A 24,925-nucleotide genomic window follows, 5' to 3' on the forward strand; every position below is an offset into this window, starting at 1 on the left:
TGATGGACGCTTTTGTAGTCAAATTTACAAATTTGAAGAAATAATGAACTATTTTATGACAAATACGAATTTAGTAAATCTCTATCCTTAACTTGTGTATAATTTTTTCCTGTCTTTTAGTTCATTTAACTAACGTACGCAAAAAATTATTAGAGTAAATGAAACTTTCACCAAATATAATAAGTTCATTAACTAAAATATAGTTAAATTGGCTTTAGTGAAATAGTGAGTTCACTTTTTTTTTGAGTGTACCAATTTACGACTAACCAATAAAATTAAAAAAGCTTATACTGGCTCCTTGGACCAAAATCGAAATTAAGCGTCGAAAACAAACTACTTATATATAAAACAATACCAAAACCAATTTGGACATACGGTATCCAGCTATGGGGGACAGCAAGCTCATCCAACGTCAATATTATCCAAAGATTTCAATCTAAAACACTGCGGAATATTCTGAACGCGCCATTGTATGTTAAAAATGATGTAATCCACAACGATGTTAATGTTCCACAAGTAAAAGATGAAATCAAACGCTTCTTCGCTAAATACCTATCAAGGCTAAGTAATCATCCTACCCAGCAAAAAATTACTCATTCTTTTAGAAGCGTATCCGCACATAACTACTTCCATAACACCTTGCCAATTTCCACCATTGTGGTGCTTATATTAATTTTTAGAAATTGATTCTAGAATGTACCCGAAAAGTTTTGCCTCGTAACTAATGCGAGCCTCAAACTCTGCTCAAAAACCCATTCTGCATTCTAATTTGCACAAAAAGAATCGATTTTACAAAACCAAAATGTGTACTTTTTGATTGCTGTGTTTTTTTACTTTAAATGCTTTTTTATTACTCTAAATGGAATGTGTAGTAACTGGAAGAGATTGCAAAGAGAGAATTGAAAGACAAACCCTCTCTCGAAAACAATTTCTAGAAAAGTGTTACCATTCCTAAACAAATATCGCATTGATGGATTGCACCAATAATTGAAAACAAAAAATATATAACGACAACCTATATGGAAAATAGATTTAATAATATTTGTAAACTTGTTTTCATATAATAAAAATATGTTTGTTTTATTTTTATAAATATATTTATACCGAATGTTTTTGCCTTTAAAAATATCAATATTTAGTTCTGTTCCCATTTTTCAAGCAATTGGTAAATAATTATATTGTTATCGGTTTTCTTCTTTACTACATGGAAATCTTATCTCTTATCCGTCATTCCTTGTGGGGATATACATTTAAAGTGATTTCCACACAGCGGCAACTCTTACCCTTAATGCTAAAACTGTTGTCACTTCCACAACACATAAAAAGAATCGGGTTTAACACGTGGTGTTTAGTGGTCTATAATGAATTGCATTTCTTGTTCTCATAACACACAAGCGAAATCGCAAATTCTCTATAAGAGAAAAAGTTAACGGGATAAAATACATTTTTTCTTTTTAGTTGTCCAAAATTCATTGAAGTGTTAAAGTGCATAGTGTAAAGACGTGTATTGTGGTTTCATAATATAAAAAATGACAAGTAAGTCACAATTTTATAAAAATCTAAAAAAGGAAAAAGAAAGAATTGACTCATTACTAACTGCTTCTTCAAAAAACGATGGAAAAAGTGAAATTACTGATGATCAACAAATCGACATAGAATCGCCCCAATTAGAAGAAATTTCAAGCTTTAAAGAAAAATTGCGATCGTGGATATTGAAATATCAACCTTCCGTTGTGTCATATCGCGATTTATTACAACTGCAGAAGGTCTTGATGTACCATTATCAGTGGAAACGCTTATTACCTCAAGGGACGGATTTGCAAAACGAACAGTGCATCCCGGTGAATATGTTCACATAGGTCTAAAAAGAAACCTCCAGAATGCTTTGAGTTATTACGACTCGACCCCATCGGAACTATATATTGATATTGGTGTGGATGGTCTCCCATTATACAAAAGTTCAGGCGTTGGACTCTAGCCTATTTTTGGAAAAATCACTAATATTAAAAACGCCAATGTTTTCCTCATAGGAACTTACATAGGCGTAGGCAAGCCTACTCGAGTGGACAATTTCCTTCACGATTTTATGAAAGAATATTCCCAAATTCGTGACCATGGAATTGAACATGAGGGTAAAATTACTCAATGCTCAATTCGTGCGACGCTCCAGCGCGAGCATTTCTTCAGGACATAAAAGGTCATACATCATTCAATGGTTGTTCCAAATGTACCCAAGTCGGAAAAAGAATTGAGAAAACCAATACCTTCAGTGTTGAAAAGGGTTTACCTAGATCGGACAAAAGCTTTTCCGACAGATTGGACCCCGGATTTCATCAGCCATTTTCCCAAAATTTTCAACTGGGATTAGAGAAGCTTGGCATTAAAATGATATCACAGTTTCCTGTGGAACCCATGCACCTAGTTGAAGTGTTATTTCGTAAGTACATACACATATAATTCATAATATTTTTTTAGTAAACTTTTACATTTACAGTGGCTACTTCTGCCGATGGATGTACTGAACTAGAATTTACTTTGGCGTTAAGCAGAGCTCTTAAGGTAGCTAAAAACAAACACTTTAAATCCATTTGTTTGAACAAAAAGAATAACAAGGAAAATTGTTCGACTGAATGAAGTATAGTGTGAAGAATTTTTATTTTACTATTCAATACTGATTTTCCATATCCAAACACAAATTGAAAGCAATTAAAAGAATCGTAATTTCTCATATAAAAACTCTAATAAATTTAATGGACTGAATATTTATGTTTTAGTTATTTAGTTTTATATATTTCACTTTAGTTTTTGTTTCATCCTGAATACTACTATTTGATAAACTATGGGAATATATAGTTGTATATAGTATATGTATAATATTATACAATATATATTAATATTATAAACTTTCAATAATATTAAATAGTATATCTAAAATAAAAATACACGCAAAAAAATAATTCTTTCCTCCCAAACGAAATTTTAGACAAACAAAGTTCGTTTCTCATTTGCTTTTCGCTGTAAGGAAGTGTATTTGGAAGAAAAGTATATACTTTTTGTGATAAACGTTTATTCTTTTCCAGGATGTAAAAACAATTTCATAAAGACTAGCTCAAAAAAAAAACATTATTTTCTTGCTAATTGCATTGTCCCTCACATCTTTCTCACATCCACGAGGATTTTTAGTTCTTAACACCTTTTCCTGTAATACCAACAATGTAGAAGAAATTATACGATTTTATAAATTTTAAAATTTTTTTTACCTTTCGCCTGGACGGAGAATCGAACCGCGGACCATGCACATTGTAAGCCAACACACTAACAACTGAGCTATGTACCTGTTATGGTCATCAATAGATAAATATCCATATAAGTTATATTTATATAGCATAGCTTGCGGCGCCCACGAACCGAATAAACAAAGTTTATTTAACAGAAACAAACATTTAGTTTGGCACCGTGGAGCAGTGGTAGCTACGTCCGACTCTCATGCCAAGGGTCGTGGGTTCGATCCCTGCTTCGGCCAAAGTTTTTTTTTTTGCTTTTGTTTTTTACATATATTCCAGATATATTCGGAAGATTCCGAAAAAATGTTCAACATTACATTGTACTATATTAAATTTTGAACTGTAAAATGTGTCTTATTAAAGACCTAAAGTCAGAAAAGAACAGTGTTTGATATAAACGAAATGGACTGTGTTGTTATTTCAAAAATAACTTTTTTTATTGAAAAAATAAAAATTTTGTAACAAACGAATTTTTTTGGTGATAAAAGTTTAAAATTTTCGAAGCAATGCAAAAAACTCTAACAAAAGAAAAACGTTTTCGGTACACGTTTTCCAAACGTTTTTTTTCTTTGCGTGTACGAACAAATCAGATTAGCAAATAATTTATTCCTTTACATTTAAATGGAATGGGTTCTATGTCATAAAATGGAAGTGGTTCCTAAATTACGAAAAAGAATAGGTTACCTCAAACTTTTAAAAATGCGTTCCAAAAGAAAACAGAAGAACTGGTTCTTAATTATGGAATAACACTAGTTATACCAGCGTGGTGACCAACTACTTGTTTTCTGATCACAAAAGAATTACTTCTGGAAGTCTCATCCCTTTACAAAAAGAATCGATTAGGGAAGCAGAATGGGAATTAGTGATACAAAAATTAATTAATTCCTTACTGCATTCCCATTTTGAAATATTTTTTGCTGGGTAACGTACTTGCAATATGTCGCCTAGATGACACAAATGAAATAAGACGATTGAAAAGATTGCACGTTTTAGATCTCCCTTTCCGTTAATGTAAAAAGGCTAATAAAATAATGTAAAATATATTAATATTATTGATTTCATTTGTTGTTCGCAGTATTCAGACCACTGTTATTAACCGTTTTTGTTAAAAATTAGTACAGTTTTGGTGGAAGAATGGGGAATATGGGTAAAAAAATTAATCCATTCGTTGTCTAGACTGCTTGATGCTGTTATCAAACAAAAAGGAATGTCCTAAAAGGAATGTACTAAATGTAAAAAAAAAACTAATTTAGAACTACCTGTGCCAATACTTTTGTTCCTCAAAAATGCCTTTTTAATGTTTTATAATTTAAATATTGAAATTACAAAAATTTTTATAAAATAAAAAATGATCTAAAGGGCGATACGGTCAAAATATGGTCAAGGGAAAACGTGTGTAAATCGGTGAAATCGTTTATTTAAAAAATCAAATTAAATTTCTTTTTCAAGTTCAATTAGTATAAAATTCAGGAAAATTTTCAGTTAGGCTTTCGCTTTTTCAAATCCGAATTACCGGGCCTCACGCTTGACACCTGCCATCAGATTTTGTACAGCCACCTTGTCCACCTTCTTCGCCGCAGAAAGCCAGTTTGCCTTGAACTGCTGCTCGTCCTTAGCAGTTTTTTTGGTCTTCTTTAGGTTCCGCTTGACAATAGCCCAGTATTTCTCAATTGGGCGGAGCTCTGGCGTGTTGGGAGGGTTCTTGTCCTTGGGAACCACCTGCACGTTGTCGGCGGCGTACCACTCCATGGCCTTTTTACCGTAATGGCAAGATGCCAAATCTGGCCAAAACAGTACGGAACAACCGTGTTTCTTCAGGAAAGGCAGCAGACGTTTATTCAAACACTCATTCACTGTCATTTTCCGCCGGAAAAATACAAACCATTGAGAGCGAAAAAAAAAAATAACGGGATATCTCAAAAACTGTTCCACAAAACAAATTTTTTATTTTTTATTTTTTTTTTTCGAATTTAGCAGATCAAAATACGTCAAATGTACATGAAAAAAAATTTATTTTGTAAACTAGTGTAATCAATATATTCTCATACAAACGAAACGAACTTTCAAGAATAGAAAAACGCACTTTCATTTGAATTCGAGTGACTGCCGAATGGGGTTTCGTTCGATATACAGGAACAGGACATTAGAAAGTAATTTACATTTCACAAGTGGTTGTATAGTATGGCAAAAGAATTTTTAGCTACCAGTTAGAAAATTTTTAAAGAAATTTCCATCGTATTTTGTAGGCCACAAACTAAACGCTTGCTACTTATAATTTGTAAAATTTCCTATCGAGTTGTTAGTTTTCGTTGAAGATACGAAAAATTAACTAAAATTCGGGAAAATGCTTGAAATAAATTATAATAAAAATTTACTTAAATGTATGGGACCCCTTTTTTGTGTACCAACCTATTAATTTATAAATTAAATAATTGCATCAATTCTAATTATCTTGCTAATGATATTAGTAATACATTGCTTATGCGTTATACTTACAATGTCCATAAATCCACGACCGACTCCAGAGACAATGCCAGAAGTATGTTAAGAATATTAACTAATCAAAAAACTGGCCTCAATATTGTTAATATCAACAACTTACTGCCATAAGGATTTCAAGCAATCTGATGCGTACCCATATAAGATACAGGAATATTCGACATTCACTACTCCATTTATTTCTCCTGATATTGTGATGAGTTATATGGAAAAGATAAAATGTTCATATCGCCCGGGCCCTGATGGGATTCCCAGTAACATCCTCAAATATTGTGCTCATTCCCTTTCGACTGCTTTTTCATTTCTGTTTAATGAATCTTTGCGCACAGGTCACTTTCCTACGTTGTGGAAGAATTCATTTATCATTCCGCTATTTAAAAATGGAAGCAAGTCAGATATTACGAATTATAGAGGCATTGCTAAATTAAGTGCTATTCCAAAACTGTTGGAGAAAATTATTTCTGATATTTTGAATCATCAAGTATCCTCTCTTCTATCGCCTAAACAACACGGCTTCCGTAAATCTTGTTCGACCATAACAAATATCTTGGAATTGACTACAATGGTTAATGAAGGCTTTAGAGATCGTTTACAGACTGATGTCATTTATACTGATTTTAGTAAGGCGTTTGACAAAGTAAACCATTCACTTTTACTGTACAAACTGCATCGCATGGGCTTCAGTGAATTAATGGTATCCTGGTTTGAAAGTTATCTAAAGAATCGTACACAATTTGTAGTATTTGATAACATTATTTCAAAATCAATACATGTGCCTTCTGGTGTTCCACAAGGCAGTCATCTTGGCCCTATATTGTTCTGCTTATTTATAAATGACCTTCCATCAGCCATTAAATATGGTTACACTCTCATGTATGCTGACGATGTTAAAATTATAAAGGTTATTCGGAATAGTGATGACCAATCCTTACTCCAATCTGATCTGAATGGTGCTCATCAAATATGATGGAACTGAACATAAGGAAATGCAAGCATATCTCTTTTTATAGATTAAATTATATCGACACGAATTATAACTTGAATGGCACAACGCTTGAAACTGTTGAATCCTTTAAAGATCTTGGAATACTTTTGGATCGCAGGCTAAATTTTAGATCTCACATTTCTATGACTGTAAATAAGGCCTATGGATCATTTGGATTTGTCAAGCGCTGGAGTAAGGAATTTTCTGACCCATTTGTTACAAGAAACTTATATACTTCACTTGTGCGTCCTATCCTGGAATATGGATCTGTAATTTGGGACCCACAGTACCAAATTCATTGCAATCGTATTGAATCTGTTCAGAAACAATTTTTACTGTTTTGTTTACGTCGGAATAACTGGACACCTCATACCTTGCCGTCTTACAAAGAAAGACTATCGCTCATCAAATTACCTACACTGAAAAGTAGACGTACCATGCTGAATATCTGTTTTATGGTTGATTTAATTAACGGAAGATTTAAATCTGACTTCCTTATTAACAGCATATCATTCAATGTACCCTTTAGACCTACCCGCAACTTTGAACTGCTCCACATTGAATACTTTCGAACGAACTTTGAAAACAACGATCCACTTCGCCGTCTTTGTAAAGAATTCAATAAATTCTTGATTTGTCAGAAGAGAAATACAATGTAAAGAAAAAGATAACATTATTATTAAATACTTGATATATTAACAAACGATATGTATATAATGTAATATATTATTGTTAGTCTGTAAGGGTTTAATCCATAGATGAAAATAATAAAAAAAAAAAATCAACGCTCAAAGCCTAATATCCTGTTTGTGTATGTCGAACGAAAACCCAGTCGACTGGAAAGCAGTCACTCGAGTTCGAATCAATTTGGCTTTCTCTATTTTTGAAAGTTCATATCGTTTGTATGAGAGTACATTTATTATCAAAAACGAGTATTTTAAAATTTTTGGCCTGAGAATTGATTCAAATTTCAAAATTGCTTTTACTTTTCTCTTCACACTTATTGTATATGTTCGTTTGCTACTCGACAACAAAATATGAAGTGACTTGCCTGTCGACATAGAGAAACCCAATTTTTTATTTTTTATTGTTGGGAATTATAGTTCCTTTAAGTGATCGCTCCTTTTAGTTCCGTTCCGCAATAGGAACTAGTTCCGTTTTTAATTTCTTTCCCCATGTCAGAGCCGCTCTTTTCTGTTTTCTTCTTCTCAGAGTTTGGTACACTACGTTTTATAAACAGAATAAACAATGAATCGGTTGATTGTTCAACGCACATAAGGGAAAGATATAGCTGCATATAGTGAAACACGGTTTCATAAGGCGGAACAAACACATCTGGCAATCATTTCACAGACCCTATGGGAGTTTTTTCTATAAGAAATTCCCAATAGATTTACATTGCTCGTAAATTTTTTACGAGAGGATGGTCTTACGCCTAAGAAAAAGAGGAACTGTGGAACTAAAAGATCGAAAATTTGGAACTAGTTCCCGTAGTTCCTTAAATTGATTAGTTCCAATGAACTAGTTCCATCCGGAACTACCCAACTCTACACCGAAACATGGTTTCATTATGATGTAAATGACAGTGTATATTCAGTTCATGGTTACAATCTATCTATATAAAATATGGAATTAAATTTGATCTAAAATTAAGATCTGAACAAAACACTAGTTGTGAGTACCTGCTAGTGGGAATTTCAACACACTTTACAGGTTCATCCCCGTCTTCTAGATGTTTTCTTTGTTTGTCAAAAGTTCTACTGTACGAACAATTACCTGCATCTCGTGCCTCAAAGCACGATTTGATCTTTCAAACTTATGATTGCAGTGTTCCAAAACAATGCCAAACAATTACTTAGCGAAACTTTAAGAACATTAACATGATAAATTTATATCTGACGTGTGGCGAAATACCGTGACAGTTTATTTACCAACTTTAATCTGTCGATGAACAAGTGAGCTTCATTCAAGAAAGTTTTCGACCATTATATAATTTGTATGCTTCAATAAAAACCATAGAATTAAAAACACAACCTCAATGTGTCAGTAGTAACATCTAAAGACTGATTGACGAGAGAAATGCGGATTACAAGCTCTGGAAAAAATATAAAACACCCCATTTGTATAATCAATTTAAAGGTGCAAGAAACTTAACAACACAACAAATTATCGGATAGAAAGTCAACCAAACAAAGAATATTGGCGTCGATAATAATGATCTTAACAGACAATTCGTTAATATCGAATACAACCAACCTTATCCGGACATCCATGAACATTTAAACACTGTTTCCGTTGAGAACTATTTTTCCTTCCGTTGCAATGAAATAGAGGTACTGCAAAGCATCGAGCACATCAAATCAAATGCAACAGGTTTGGATGGTACTTCCCAAAATATTGCCCTATATAAGCCATGAGTTTAATACTGTTCTAACAAAGACACAATTTCCTACTGAATGCAAAATAGCAAAGATTCTTCCAGTTCCTAAAAGCAAACGAGACTTCAGGCCTATAACCATATTGTCCCTGTTATCGAAAGCTATAGAATGAATCATGTCTATTCAAATCTCTACATACTTAGAAGAAAATCACTTAATGTCTGAGGGACAATCTGGTTTCAGAAAGAAGAGAAGTTGCACAACTGCACTGATAGATGTATTTGAAGATATCTCTAGAGGTGTTTCACAAGGATCCATTCTGGGACCCTTGTATATATACACATTTGTATTTTTATTGGTGACGATGTTAAAAATACAAATTTATTTAAGATGTGTAAAGTCATTCTTGACATACTGTACCTAAACAGTGTTGCCAGGTGAACTTAGCAGCCGAAAGCATTATAAGAGTTATTGGTCTCATTATTCCACACCTACAATTTTGGCGAATAATATATCGTCCCCTCAATAAAACAATAGCGTATACGAATATACACCATTATTTTTTATTGCAGAATAAGAATCTACATAATCGATCTTTAGATCTGGTCAAAATTTGGTAAAATTCTGCTTCCACAAAGTTGGTCAAAATGTCAATTGAAAAAATAGTGTATAATTTCTCGTTAGAATTTTTCATTATTAATTGCCTAAATGCAGGTATTGTGTTTTATATAGTTGTTCCTTTGAACATAATTTCGAAGAACAATAGTGTATAAAAAGTATACACAATGCCACTCGATCGAAATCAAAACGTCTACACCTTGCTTCTAATTTAAACATTTCAAAAATGTTTCAACTCTTTAATGCATAGTATGAGGCCAATTCCATTAAGGAAAATGTCTACAGGCGTATTTTCTGCAACGAATATAACTATAGTTTTCATAAGCCGAAGAAGGATTATGCAGGAAGCATTTGATGAACATATTCAGAATAAGAAGAGAGCTAGAGAGGAAAAGGAGGCCGATAAAGAAGAGGCAAAAAGTAATAGTAAATTGAGGGTATTTACTTTTGACTTACAATCTGTTTTAACAAGCCCATGCAGCAATGTAAGCTCATTGTATTATTCAAGGAAGTTTGCCAGTTTTAACAATACATTTTTCGATCTTGCCTCGAAGTTTCTTGTGGGATGGAACGCAGGGACAGAGAGGTTCCGACGAGATTGGGACCACAATTATAACATGTATATACGGCCGTAAGTTCGGCTAGGCCGAAGCTTATGTACCCTCCATCATAGATTGCGTAGAAACTTCTACTAAACACTGCCACCCACAATCGAATTACTTAAGTTGCGGTAACGCTTGCCGATGGCAAGGTATCTTAAAACCTCCTAACACCATCTTCTAAATTGTATGTAAGTCCATACGTGGTATATATTAAATCAAAAAAGATCGATCCAATACGTATATAATTCAGTTTGACAAAGTAGACATAAAATTTTGACAAATTTTTCTACAGAAATAAAATTTTAACAAAATTTTCTATAGAAATAAAATTTTCACAAAATTTTCTATAAAAATAAAATTTTCACAAAATTTTTTTGTAGAAATAAAAATTTTCACAAAATTTTCTATAGAAAGAAAATTTTGACAAAAATGTCGACAGAAATAGAATTTTAACAAAATTTTCTATAAAAATAAACTTTTGACAAAATTTTCTATAGAAATAAAATCTTTTCTATAGAAATAAAACTAAAATTTTCACAAAATTTTTTTGTAGAAATAAAAATTTTCACAAAATTTTCTATAGAAAGAAAATTTTGACAAAAATGTCTACAGGAATAGAATTTTAACAAAATTTTCTATAGAAATAAACTTTTGACAAAATTTTCTATAGAAATAAAATCTTGGTAGATTATTTTTGGCTCGAGTGGCAACCATGATTATGAACCGAATAAAATTTGAACAAAATTTTCTATAGAAATAAAATATTGACAATGATGAAAATTTTATTATGAACCGAATAAAATTTTAACAAAATTTTGTCTAGAAATAAAATTTTGAAAAAATTTTCTATAAAAATAAAATTTTGGTAGATTATTTTTGGCTCTAGTGGCAACCATGATTATGAACCGATATGGACAAATTTTTGTTTGATTGGACCAATTTTGGTATGGTTGTTAGCGACCATATACTAACACCACGTTCCTAATTTGAACCGGATCGGATGAATTTTGCTCCTCCAAGAGGCTCTAGAGGTCAAATCTGGAGAACGTTTTATATGGGGGCTATATATAATTATGGACCGATATGGACCAATTTTTGCACGGTTGCTAGAGACCATATACCAATACCATGTACCAAATTTCAGCCGGATCGGATGAAATTTGCTTCTCTTAGAGGCTCCGCAACCCAAATCTGGGGATCGGTTTATATGTGCCCTATATATAATTATGGACCGATGTGGACCAATTTTTGCATGGTTGCTAGATACCATATACCAATACCATGTACCAAATTTCAGCCGGATCGGATGCAATTTGCTTCTCTTTGAAGCTTCGCAAGCCAAATCTGGAGATCGGTTGATATGGGGGCTATATATAATTATGGACCGATGTGGACCAATTTTTGCATGATTGTTAGAGACCATATACCAACACCATGTACCAAATTTCAGCCGGATCGGCTCCGGCTCCACAAGCCAAATCTGGGGATCGGTTTATATGGGGGCTATATATAATTAAGGACCGATATGAACCAATTTTTGCATGGTTGTTAGAGACCATATCGTTACCTTAATATATAAAGGCCCTAACTCATGAAAAACGAAGTTTACAGGAGGAGGAAAAAACTTAATAAAATAAGAAACACACCAAATACAAAAACATTTAAAATACAGTTTTTATTATTAACATCAGACAAATTCAAAATTATAATAATTTTTTTAATATTTACATTTTTAATTAATTTGTATGACTTAGGGCTTTTTGGGTTGGCATTTTTGAAAAAAAAAATGAGTTGGGGCTTTTTCTTGCACAACTTAAAAGAAAACAAAATAACATATCAATTCATATTTAAGTAAAGCAAATGTTGGAATTGATAAAACAGTTTATATTTTAAGAGAATATAAACTTAGGTTTTATATGGTAATTGTTCATAAAAGTGAATCGTACAGACCGATATCCCTTCTCTCGCCAGTAGCCAAGACACTTGAGGCACTACTCCTCCCCAGCCTTGTGGAGAATTTTGTAGCTGCCCACCATCAACATGGATTCCGTAAGGTACACAGTACGACGACAGCCTTACATGCCATTTCGACACATATCAATAGGGGACTTAATCAGTCCAAGCCGTGTCATAGGACGGTCCTGGTGGCGCTTCACCTATCGAAAGCATTCGATATGGCCAACCATACCACACTATTTGAGGACATCGAGAATACGTCCCTACCGGCAGGAACGAAGCGTTGTGTTCCGAATTATATATGTGGACGCCAGTCGTACGTGGAATTCAGGGACAAGAAGTCAAAACCCCGTAGAGTTAAACAGAGAGTTCCCCAGGGCGGGGTGATATCTCCGGCACTGTTTAACCTCTACCTGTCCTCGATTCCACCTCCTCCTGACGGCGTCGAGATTGTGTCTACGCAGTACACCCCTGGATCACCTTTATGCGGAGACCAAGATCATCCCAGTGCGTCGACACAATTAGGTACATGTTGTAAAAGCAGTACCTCTTGGGTTGCCATCGAAGTTGTCATCCGAATCACCATCTTGTGGATAGACAACCTCCACCCAGGAATGTAAGGGTTGATCTTCACCTTCTAGAGCCCGAGATCCAGCGTTAGAAAAGAGAGCCTCTAGATCAGGCAGCATACCAGACAGGTCTGAACAGAATTCATGAGGATACTGTAGCTGAAGCGGTGAGAAGCTACAAGGTTAATCCAGTTCTCGGAGTCCGACTGCCGCCCATAGCACCGGAGGAGAGAGACCTCCCACGGCAGACCAAGGTAGTTTTGGCCCAACTAAGATCAGGCAAGTGCAGCCGCCTCAATTCATACTTATCAGTGATTGATAGCAGCGTAGCTGACGTGTGTCCCATCTGCAATCAAGGGCCACATGACACTCGTCACCTTTTTGCTTGCCCAGCTAAGCCTACCCGTCTTACCACCAGATCACTCTGGACATCTTTATCACAGAGTGCCTTGATCTGGCTACAAGTTGAAGCATAGAACAAAATGGATGAGACCACATTAAAAACTGTTATAACAACAACAACAGCAATAACCGCTCACAGACAGACATAACACAAAAGCAATATAAACAAAATCAGAAAATCTATGCCTACTATGTGTTTTTGCAGTACTCAATTTTTTGTACATATTGTGTGGGTATGAGTTAGGGCTTTACATTATTAACTTATAACTTCGCTATTTTTCAACGCATCTCTGTAAATTTTTTATGGAAGGTGTATCTGATGGTGCTCTGTCCGAATCGACAAAAAACACGATTTCAAAAAATTATGAGTTGGGGCCTTTCTATATTAAGGTAACGATATACCAACCACTGTGGTATCACCACTGTGGTATCACCACTGTGGTATCACAATGGACTGAATAGTCTAAGTGAGCCTGATACATCGGGCTGCCACATAACCTAACCTAACGTAACACCATCTACCAAATTTCAGCCGGATCGGATGAAATATGCTTCTCTTAGAGGCTCCACAAACCAAATCTGGAGATCGGTTTATATGGGGGCTATATATAATTATGGACCGATGTATATATATATATATATATATATATATATATATATATATATATATATATATATATATATATATATATATATATATATATATATATATATATATATATATATATATATATATATATATATATATATATATATATATATATATATATATATATATATATATATATATATATATCCAAAAATGGAGTACTTCCGTTCTATGACAAGCCCATGTAAAATTCATTGGAGATGATCCAAGTTTATATATATATATATATATATATATATATATATATATATATATATATATATATATATATATATATATATATATATATATATATATATATATATATATATCCAAAAATGGAGTACTTCCGTTCTATGACAAGCCCATGTAAAATTCATTGGAGATGATCCAAGTTTGCACTACTTCCGGATCACAAATTGGGGATCCAAACTACTTCTTTGGAAGCTCTTTTTTTTTGCTGGGAATCATATTAACAAAACCATTGTCAAAATATATGGAGTGTAAAGAAATTTATGGTCAGTACGGCACTTCACGCCATACAACATATGCATGCTATTAGCAAAATCTTACGTAATACCAGTACTTCCATATAGCAGCCAAGTTTTTTTGGAAAAAAGAGTAAATCTTGTTGTGTTGGTTCAACAAAGACATAAATAAATACAAATTTTTGTTCGCAAACTTTACAAATATACATTTCATATACATATCAATATTTTCAGGCGTTTTGTACGTAGTGAAAAACATTGACTTTGAAATGCAACAGTCCCATGAAATTATTGTTCGTGCCACAGATATAGTATCGGGAATATATGCAGAAGTGACTGTATCAATTGGAGTAGATGATGTCAATGATTGTTATCCACGTATTGAAATGGACAATTATAACATAACTTTGCCAGAGAATACGCGTCCGGGATCACATATTCTACAAATCAGTGCAAGTGATTGTGATTCAGGAGCAAACAGTATATTGTCTTATGAAATCGAGTCAACAAATGGAGTACAAGATTCTGACTTATTTTACATTAGCATAGATAATGGATCTCTTCACTTAAAACATCACCTGGATTATGAGAGGTGGACATCATATGTTCTCATAATTAAAGTTACCGATCACGGTACACCTTCTCTTAGTTCTAGAGCGAACGTATGGATAATGGGTAAGTATATAAACAACACAACCTTACTAATTGTAATATCTACAATAAATTAACTGTACACGTTAAAGAGAATAATGACTCTAAGTGGGTTTTCGCGTAATACGGCTAACCATTTATATTGCGCGGAACTCAAGAATAAGATAGAAAATCACCATTTGTTGTATTACAATGAACTGAATTGGCTATGTTAGCCTGAACTAACAACTAGTTTGGGAGGGTAAGATTTATTTTTGTATAATGCGTCTCTTTTTCTCTGGTGTTATGGACGATGATTGGACTCCGAGAAGGACTAACCTTGTAGCAATAGCCACTTGCTGTTAAGGAAATTGTGTTAGAATCTAAAATAAAAATGTTACAGACTTGACGGCGCATTAAGCGCATCTCCTTGGGTGGAAGTTTTTTAATGTGCAACATACTTCCCAGTTGGAAGGTTGGTTGTTTGGATGAAGTGATCAAGACGACATGCGGATCCGAAAGAGACATAAAAAATGCAGACATTGACGAACATCGTATGCGGAAAGTTTTTACAGCCTCAAACCTCACCAAAGCTGAACAGAGTGTTATTACGAGAGTCACCGAGGTCTGTGAAGAGGACGTTCTTGATGCCTCGGCTGATGTGACGGTGCCTTAAAAGTCATCCTGATGAAAGAGGGCATAGATGTGGTTCTCATTCAAGAACCGTATGTACACCCTCAAAAAAATCGCTTCTCTAACATAGGTTCCAAACATATTTTGCAGAAAGCACATATATTATTGGATACTGCCGAAACATTATTATGTTTGTTTTATGTGAACATATTATATGTTTGGAAGCATTTTGAGCCCAAAAATAATATATGCTTAGAAGAATTTTCCCCAAAGAAGATTGTGTTCATTCCCTCACATAATTTTCTCTTCCACGATTTTTTTAGTTCTTGGCACCTTTTTCTGTAATACAAATAATGTTGAAGAAATCATTCAATTTTATAAATTTTTTATATTTTACCTTTCGCCTGGACGGAGAATCGAACCGAGGACCATACAGTTTGTAAGCCAACACACTATCCACTGGGCTATGTAGCAGTTATAATCACCATTAGACAATTATCGTTAGAAGTTATATTTATATAGCATAGTTTGCAGCGCCCACGAGCCCATGCAAACAAAACATTATTTAACTGAAACATACATTTGTTTGTCACGTGGAGCAATGGTTAGCATGTCCGCCTTGCATGCAAAGGGTCATGGGTTCAATTCCTGCTCCGACCGAACACCAATTTTTTTTTACACATTTATATTTATACTAAAGTGTGATACGGTCAAAATTTGGTCAATATAAACTTGACGTATTTCTTTCAATTTTGCATTTAAAAAACATGAACACTCCTCATTTTGAAGGTGTGTGTGTAGAATGTTGCTCCTATTTTGATTTTGGAATTCACTCTTCAGTTGTCAAAATGCCGTCCAAGCAAGAAGAGCAGCGTATCAAAATTTTGCTCGCGCATCGCCAAAATCCGAGCTACTCGCACGCAAAGCTGGCAAAATCGCTAAAAGTTGCCAAATCAGCAGCTTCCGGGACAGGAGTTTTATATGGCAAAAGGAAGGGGAAAGGTAGCAGATATTTTCAAGCACATAAAACTGTCAAAGTTCGCAAAGAAATATCTGGTTTGGCAAGCCATCTGTACCTGTGGCTTGAAAAGCAGCATTTTCATAGCTTCCGGGAGAGTCAACCAAGAAATTTACGTGAAAGAGTGTTTGAATAAACGTCTGCTGCCTTTCCTGAAGAAACACGGTTGTTCCGTACTGTCATCTTTGGCATCTTGCCATTACGGTAAAAAGGCCATGGAGTGCCGCAAACAACGTGCAGGTGGTTCCCAAGGACAAGAACCCTCCCAACACGCCAGAGCTCCGCCCAATTGAGAAATACTGGGCTATTGTCAAGCGGAACCTAAAGAAGACCAAAAAAACTGCTAAGGACGAGCAGCAGTTCAAGGCAAACTGGCTTTCTGCGGCGAAGAAGGTGGACAAGGTGGCTGTACAAAATTTGATGGCAGGTGTCAAGCGTGAGGCCCGGCAATTCGGATTTGGAAAAGCGAAAGCCTAACTGAATATTTTCCTGAATAATTTGATTTTTTAAATAAACGATTTCACCGATTTACACGCGTTTTCCCTTTAGATCATTCTCCACCAAGTTATAATACAATTTAGAGATTCGAGGATTGCCGCTAAAATGAAAAATAATTTTAGCTGGAAAACTCGAACTTATATTTGAAGGTGTCCGTCAACTCCTCTTGGACTACTTATTAGTAAAGAGGAACTAAACTTTGTTTTTATACGTTTTACTGTTTAATTTTTCACTGTTTCCTCCTTTTTTCATTTTACTGTCCCAACTGTAAAAAGAGTATAGTGCCCATTCGTTCTTTTTAGGAAGATCCCTTTGTAATTTTTGTATATTTTCCACCTATTTTTTTTAATTTCCTTTGGCTGAATATTTTGACTTACTCGTCGTACGTTCCGATTTCTTTTAACGAACCAAATTGTGCCCATAATGCCAAAATGATAAACAAAACACATGCCCACACATACATAAAATGCTGCTCTTAAGGCGAAAACACATGCTGTTTTGTTTTTCAAATGTCTATTCTCGTGGTTCCGAATGTCTATTCTATTTACTCCGAATACTCATTTTCATATTCAAATTAAATAAATTATCGTAAAACAGTTTTCCGAAACAGCATACAGCGGTTCCACAGAAATTGCTCTCTTTTTATTCTCTCGCTGTGTTATATTGACATCTTTCGTCAACCATCCCGGTTTCCATTTCTATTTCTTTCTCTATACTCTGTCGCTCTCTAAATAAAATATCACAACATATATATGTTTATTCGAAATTTGTAAATTTATATATGTTTACATTCACACATAATATTTTTATGAAACATTCATGCCCCAAACATAATATATTCTAACATATTAAAATATGTGTCCCGAACATTTAGTGCTAATTTAGGAACATTACATGTTTGCACTTAAATATATTGTGTTTAAAAATTGTGCCCGAAACACATTTTGTTTATATCGGAACATATGAAAAACATATTTTTCTAACAGTGTATATAAGAACAAAATCTGTGAATTAAGAACTCCGGTTTTCAAACTGTTGCACAATACCGGTAAATATATAAATCGAGCATTTATAATTGCTCAAAACGAACTAAACTTATTTTTGCTTCCTTCATTGAGCAATGCAGACACTGTCGTAGACTGTCTATAGATAGCCAAATGCAAATATTGTGTATCTTCAGTCTACGTGGGACTTGACAGGGAGATGCCTCCATGTGCCGTTAAGACCTTGGTTGAGAAGTAACTGAAAACAAAGACGAACCCCATTATGGGATGTAATGCAAATGCACATCATCGTATTTGGGGAAGTGGTGATACTGATTGAAGGGGAGAGTCGCTAATAGAGTTTATTTTGCGTACCCGGTATTTTGCCATAAGGGAGATGCAGCAACCTTCGTCACGAAAATAAACAAAAGGTTTTGGACGTCACTTTGGCCTCTCTGGAACTGAATGATAGGATAGGAACAAAGCTTCTCAGATTATCGCTACATCAGTTTCAAATTGGCTGTTCGTTCTTCGAAGACAATATTTCCGCCAAATGTGAGGAAAGCTGATTGAATAAGGTATAGGGATAAGTCTTGAAAGATTTTGCTTTCAACCATCGAACTGAACGGACGTGTTTTTAATAGCGGATTATGTAATTTCATCATAATAAGTACTTATTACGAATTTCGAGTCTGGTGGTATATTAAGCCACCATGCCAGTAATGCCAACTCCCGAAGAGCAAACAGCACCAAAAATATATTATACATTCTAACATACCAGTTCCCACCACAAAAACTACTCCAGCCAGCTAAAATTCAATGTAATACTCTTTAAAAAATGTATTATAGAACTTTTGGATATTGATTTTTTTAAAGCATTTTTAGTTTTATGAAATTATGAAACTCTATTCAAACTTTTAAATTTTTAATGCTTATTTTTCATTCCTTCAATTCATTTTGATTAGTAATGACTTTCAAATTTCAAAATATATTTTTTCAGAGGAGACAATAAATATTTCGACATTAAATTTGGAAATATTAATAGTTGGAGGGAGTATATTTCTTATTTCAATGTAGACTGCTTTCGTGAATTTAATACAAACGTTTTTAATGACATCTTTATCAAGTTCAGATATTCTGCACTATTCGCTAGACTTAAAAAAAATTTAATAACAATAATGATTACAATAAGGATCAATACCACCTTCAAACTCTATATTTGACAATATTGTTGAGTTTCTTAAGCTTTTGACAGTCTAATCAGAATTTTTGTATGGAATGATCTCGTCAATTAAACTCAATACTGTTCAATTTGAATAAAGCACAAAAAGCAATAAATGAAAACTCCAGAAAACACCAAGTTGGTGCTTTTTTGCAAAGCCAAAAAAAAAAACGATTTTCTTGAATTTCAAGAATGTTTTGAAATTCAAGAAAATATATAAGAAGTTACGATCGCGTACCAAAATAATGCGATTAAAACTTGAGACAAAAATTTGGAGAACATTTTCCTAAAAACTACCAAAAAATATTATTTTGCAAAAATTGGAAAATTTTTCAAAATTTTATTTCTATAGAAAATTTTGTCAAAATTTTATTTCTATAGAATTTTGTCAAAATTTTATTTCTATAGAATTTTGTCACAATTTTATTTCTTTAGAAAATTTTGTCAATATTTTATTTCGTAGAAAATTTTGTCAAAATTATATCTATAGAAAACTTTGTCAAAAATTTATTTTTTTATATAAAAAAATTCTGAAGTACCATGAATTCTACCAATATACTTCATTATTCAACCGTCGAACTGAACGGACGTGTTTTCTAATAGCGGAGTATTTCATCGTAATAAGACTTATTACGAATTTCACATGTGGTGGAAATAATAAGCCACCATGCAACCAAATTCAAAGCCATCCACAGGTTGCTAACTTCAGGGCCCAGTGGACGGGTAACGACTGAAGTTATAAATTTGGGCAGCGACCAAGAGTCAGGCCCAATTAGTCGACCTGTAGACGGGTCGACTGGCGGTGACACTTTGGCAAGTCGAACCTTTTCTAAGGTGACATCAAAAGGAGACAATCCCTCTCGAAAGAGATTCAAGGAACGAAGAAATGCTTTGTTTATCCTAAAGAAGTTAGGATCAGTCGACCCAAGCACGGTGTCGGCTAAGCAAAGCGATTCCTTAAAATGGGCTCAAGGAATTCTTGAAGCTGGAAAAAGGGAACGATCACCGGATGAGCTGCCATCCTCTAAAAGGGATCAAAGATTGTTTGTAAAAGACAGCCTTGTGATGGCTATCATTAATAAAGGCGCATTGGACGGTATGATTCCAAGGCAAAAATGGGGGGGAAATTGAGAACGCGATGGCTGGATGGTATCAACGACGATATAAGTTAATAGCTTTTGCGGACCAGAGGTCTATGGATTGCTTTAAAGCTGCATTGATGCTAATTGGTGAAGTTTGGGAAGGAGCCGCTTTGGAGTTAGTCGATAAAAAAGACATACCGGCTAAACCTAGAGCACATGCATGGATACCGGCAAATTCTCCTGATCCTGAGTCAATACTAGAGAGACTAAAAGAATATAACCCAGACCTTCCAACCGCCGATTGGAAGGTTGGTCGTTTGGATGAGATGGATGGACCAATACGACATGCGGTGTTTATATTAAACATAGAGTCGCTGCCACATCTAGCCCAGACCCAAGGACGTGTAAGTTATGGCTTTCATGATATCCATATGAAGGTATACAAAAGCGATCAGCCAAAGGATTCAGAAACGGACAAGCCTCCGGTAGAGTCAGCAGTTAAAAAAATCTCCTAGCGAAGCCGAAGGAGACATAAAAACTGCAGACATTGGCGAAAATCGTATGCGGGAAGTTGCTACAGGCTCAAACCTCACCAAAGCTGAACCGCAGATTGTTGCGAGAGTCACCGAGATCTGTGAAGAGGAAGCCCTTGATGACTCAATTGAAGCGGCTGATGTGACGGTGGTTGAAAATTTGGATGGTTCTACGTTTCCTCCAGATAAATCTTCACCATTGTAAGGCCGCTTGTGCTGACTTAAAAGTTCTCCTGATGAAAGGGGACATAGATATAGTTCTTATTCAAGAACCATATGTTTATAGAAACAAAATATGCGAATTAAGAACTGCGGGTTTCAAACTTTTGCATAATACCGGTAATGGTATAAATCGAGCATGTATAATTGCTAAAAACGAACTAAACTTGTTTCTGCTTCCTTCATTAAGCAATGTAGATACTGTCGTAGCCAGTCCAGATATCCAAATGCAAATATTGGGTATCTTCGGTCTACATGGGACATGATACGGAGATGCCACCATGTGCCGTTAAGACCTTAGTTGAGGAGTCACTAAAAACAAAGGATGGGATGCGATGCAAATTCACATCATAGTATTTGGGGAAGTAGTGATACTAATGCAAGCGGAGAGTCGCTAATAGAGTTTACTAACCAGGTAGTTTGCAATAAGGGAGATGCACCAACCTTCGTCACCAGAAACAGGCAAGAGGTTCTGGACGTTACGTTGACCTCTCCGGAACTGAATGATAAGATATCTGAGTGGCAAGTTTTGAGAGAACATAGCTTATCAGATCATCGCTACATCAGTTTCAGATTGGCTGTTCGTACTTCAAAGATCATATTTCCGTCAAATGTTAGAAAAGCTGATTGGAATAGGTGTAGGGAATCGTTCAATTTGATGATACCGGGAATGCCAGAGACAAATATGAGCACTGTGCAAAATATCGAACACGCAGTGGAGTGGATTACTATGGCCTTCAATATGTCACTGAAAGCCGCATGCCCTAGAGGAAAGCCAAGTGGGAAAAATCGGCCGCCATGGTGGACTACGGAGTTAAGTTATATGAGGAAATCCTGCAGGAAGCTCTTTAACAAAGCAAAGGCGTTCAATAATGTCCATCCGAGCTCCATATTAAATGGACTGACAACTCTGAATGTTGATCCAGGTATACTTAGGCTGTTAGACGAACTTCTAATAAAGAGACGTATTTCAGCCACACTAGGACAAGCAAACATACAAACAGTGAACAGAGTCACTCCCCAAGGAGGAGTTCTATCACCTCTTCTTTGGAATGTTGCTATAAACAACCTTCTGGTTTCCCTAGAAAAAGAAAGGATAAAAGTGGTGGCATACGCAGATGATGTGGCGCTAGCAGTCAGGGGAAAATTCCCATCAACAGTTAGAGATATTATACAGAGGGCCCTCCGGTTGACTGACAAATGGGCGAAAGATAATGGTCTTGGGGTAAATCGTGCAAAGACAGAACAAGTCATGTACTGCAAGGATTGCAAAACTCCCACGGTTAGGCCCATTTCCTTAGGGGGTATTGAAATTCCCTTTGGAGAGTGTGCAAAATACCTTGACGTTATTGTGGACAAGAAGCTGAATTTTAGGCTTAATATTGAAGAAAGGGCGAGAGTAGCTTTGTACTCGTGCAAAAAGGCAATAGGGAAAAAGTGGGGACTAAAACCAAAAATTGTGCATTGGCTATACACGGCGGTGGTTAGACCTATAACGCTATATGGTGTTGTAGTCTGGTGGCCGGCACTGCAGAAACCGACTGGTTTAGATAAAGTTTTTTTTTTTTTTTTTTTTTTATAATGTTTATTTTCGGTTTATTGACTTGTGGTTACAGTTTGTACAACTATAAATAAACAAAAAATAGATTTCTTATGAGTTATATATGATAAAATACATAGTCCATAAATTGGATACTCAAGTACATTATAAATACAATAATTGATTTAATTGAATAGAAAATATTATCACTTGTAAATATTTAGTGTTGAGAGATCGATAACATTTTTTTATGTAATGAAAAACTTATAAAAACATTACTTGAATTTTTACTATGTATGAAAAGAAGAAAACAAAAAAAAGATGTTAGGAGAGATAAAAAAGAGAGTTTGTGTTAATTAATTATCCACCAGTACAAGTTTTTATTTAGATTTATTCTCGTAACCAGGTCTTTTTTGGAAATGGAAGAATCAAATCGTAGATCATTGCTTAATATTAAATCGTTATTAATTGCCTTTATATTGGCCCTCCTATACAAATGGTAGAAAATTGGAATACCGCGTTCATTTTGAATAAATCCATTTTGGTCTAAATATGGAAATGCTTCAGGAGGCACAAAACCTGTGTTCAAGCTTCTGCAAATATAGTTGAAGTCTGCATAGTATGGCGCTTTAATAAAGTTATTTAAGTTGCATCGTGTACTTCTTGCAATGTGATTTCTTATCAATTTGATTATGAAATTGTCTATTCTCAAAATATCTGCCGTGTTAAAAAGTTTACGAGTAGATAAATACTTCGTGTAGTCACTCTCAGCTGATCTATATGAGGAAGTACATACTCGGAGGCATTTCCTTTCAATTTTTCTTAGCCTCTCCATATACGAAGGAGAAATATTAAACCATACGGGACACCCATAGGTTAATATAGGTATAATAAGTGATTTGTAGAGTAGCATTTTTACCTCTACTGATATTTTCCTAGAGTAAAATAACAAAGAAAAATAATCAAGAAGGTGCAGCGGTTAAAACTAGAAGTGCCCATTTCCTTAGGGGGTATTGAAATTCCCTTTGGTGATTGTGCAAAATACCTTGGCGTTATTTTGGACAGGAAGCTGAATTTTAGGCTTAATATTGAAGAGAGGGCGAGAAAAGCCACGGTAGCTTTGTACTCCTGCAAAAAGGCAATAGGGAAAAAGTGGGGACTAGAACCAAAAATTGTGCATTGGCTATACATGGCAGTAGTTAGACCTATAATGGTATATGGTGTTGTAGTCTGATGGCCGGCACTTCAGAAACCGACTTGTTTAGATAAAGTTCAGCGTATGGCGTGCTTATTTATCTCAGGCGCATTCAGCAAGACAGGAACAGACTCCCTTAATGTCATGCTGCATCTATTTCCTTTAAACATTTTGGCCAAACAGTCAGCTGCAACAACGGCTGTGCGGTTGCGCGAGCTATCGCTGTGGTCGGAAAAATGTACGGTCACAGTTCGGTCCTCAAAATAATGCCAGATGTGCCTAACGTAGTGGATTGGGAGCCAGTGGAAATTTACATTTCTGCCAGATGTGCCTAACGTAGTGGATTGGGAGCCACCGTGGTGCAATGTTTAGCATGCCCGCCTTGCATACACAAGGTCGTGGGTTCGATTCCTGCTTCGACCGAACGCCAAAAGAGTTTTTCAGCGGTGGATTATCCCACCTCAGTAATGCTGGTGACATTTCTGACGGTTTCAAAGCTTCTCTAAGTGGTTTCACTGCAGTGTGGAACGCCGTTGGGGCTCGGCTATAAAAAGGAGGTCCCTTGTCATTGAATCGCGCAGCACTCAGTGATAAGAGAGAAGTTCACCAATGTGGTACCACAATGGACTGAATAGTCTAAGTGACTGAATAGTCGGGCTGCCACCTAACCTAACATAACTAACCTAACGTAGTGGATTACGCCGTGGCAAAACCACTTTTCGACAAAAAGTTTGAAGCTCTAATTCCCAACAGTGAGGCGTGGTGTACACAGACCCCGAGGAATAAAAGATATATAGATTTCTATACTGATGGCTCCAAATTGAATGGACAAGTGGGGTTCGGAGTATATTCTAAAGATCTGGAAATTCGAATAGCGAAAATATTACCACTGTAGTGTTTTTCAGGCTGAAATATTGGCAATAAGAGAAGTAGTGAATTGGCTGAGAAGTAATGTTCCAACAA

At 35.1% G+C, this 24,925-nt stretch overlaps 1 protein-coding gene across 1 annotated transcript in view; it reads left to right on the top strand.

The window, feature by feature from the left end:
- Positions 1 to 24,925, top strand: part of kug (FAT atypical cadherin kugelei) — a 603,151-nt gene that overhangs the window by 338,909 nt on the left and 239,317 nt on the right. The window contains exon 15 of the mRNA XM_075308589.1: positions 14,644 to 15,084. Coding sequence (XP_075164704.1) covers positions 14,644 to 15,084 — 441 coding nt within the window. The remainder of the gene's footprint in view (positions 1 to 14,643; positions 15,085 to 24,925) is intronic.

The sequence above is a fragment of the Haematobia irritans genome, chromosome 4 (genome assembly GCF_050003625.1).
Source record: "Haematobia irritans isolate KBUSLIRL chromosome 4, ASM5000362v1, whole genome shotgun sequence".
Classification (NCBI taxonomy): Eukaryota; Metazoa; Arthropoda; class Insecta; order Diptera; family Muscidae; genus Haematobia; species Haematobia irritans.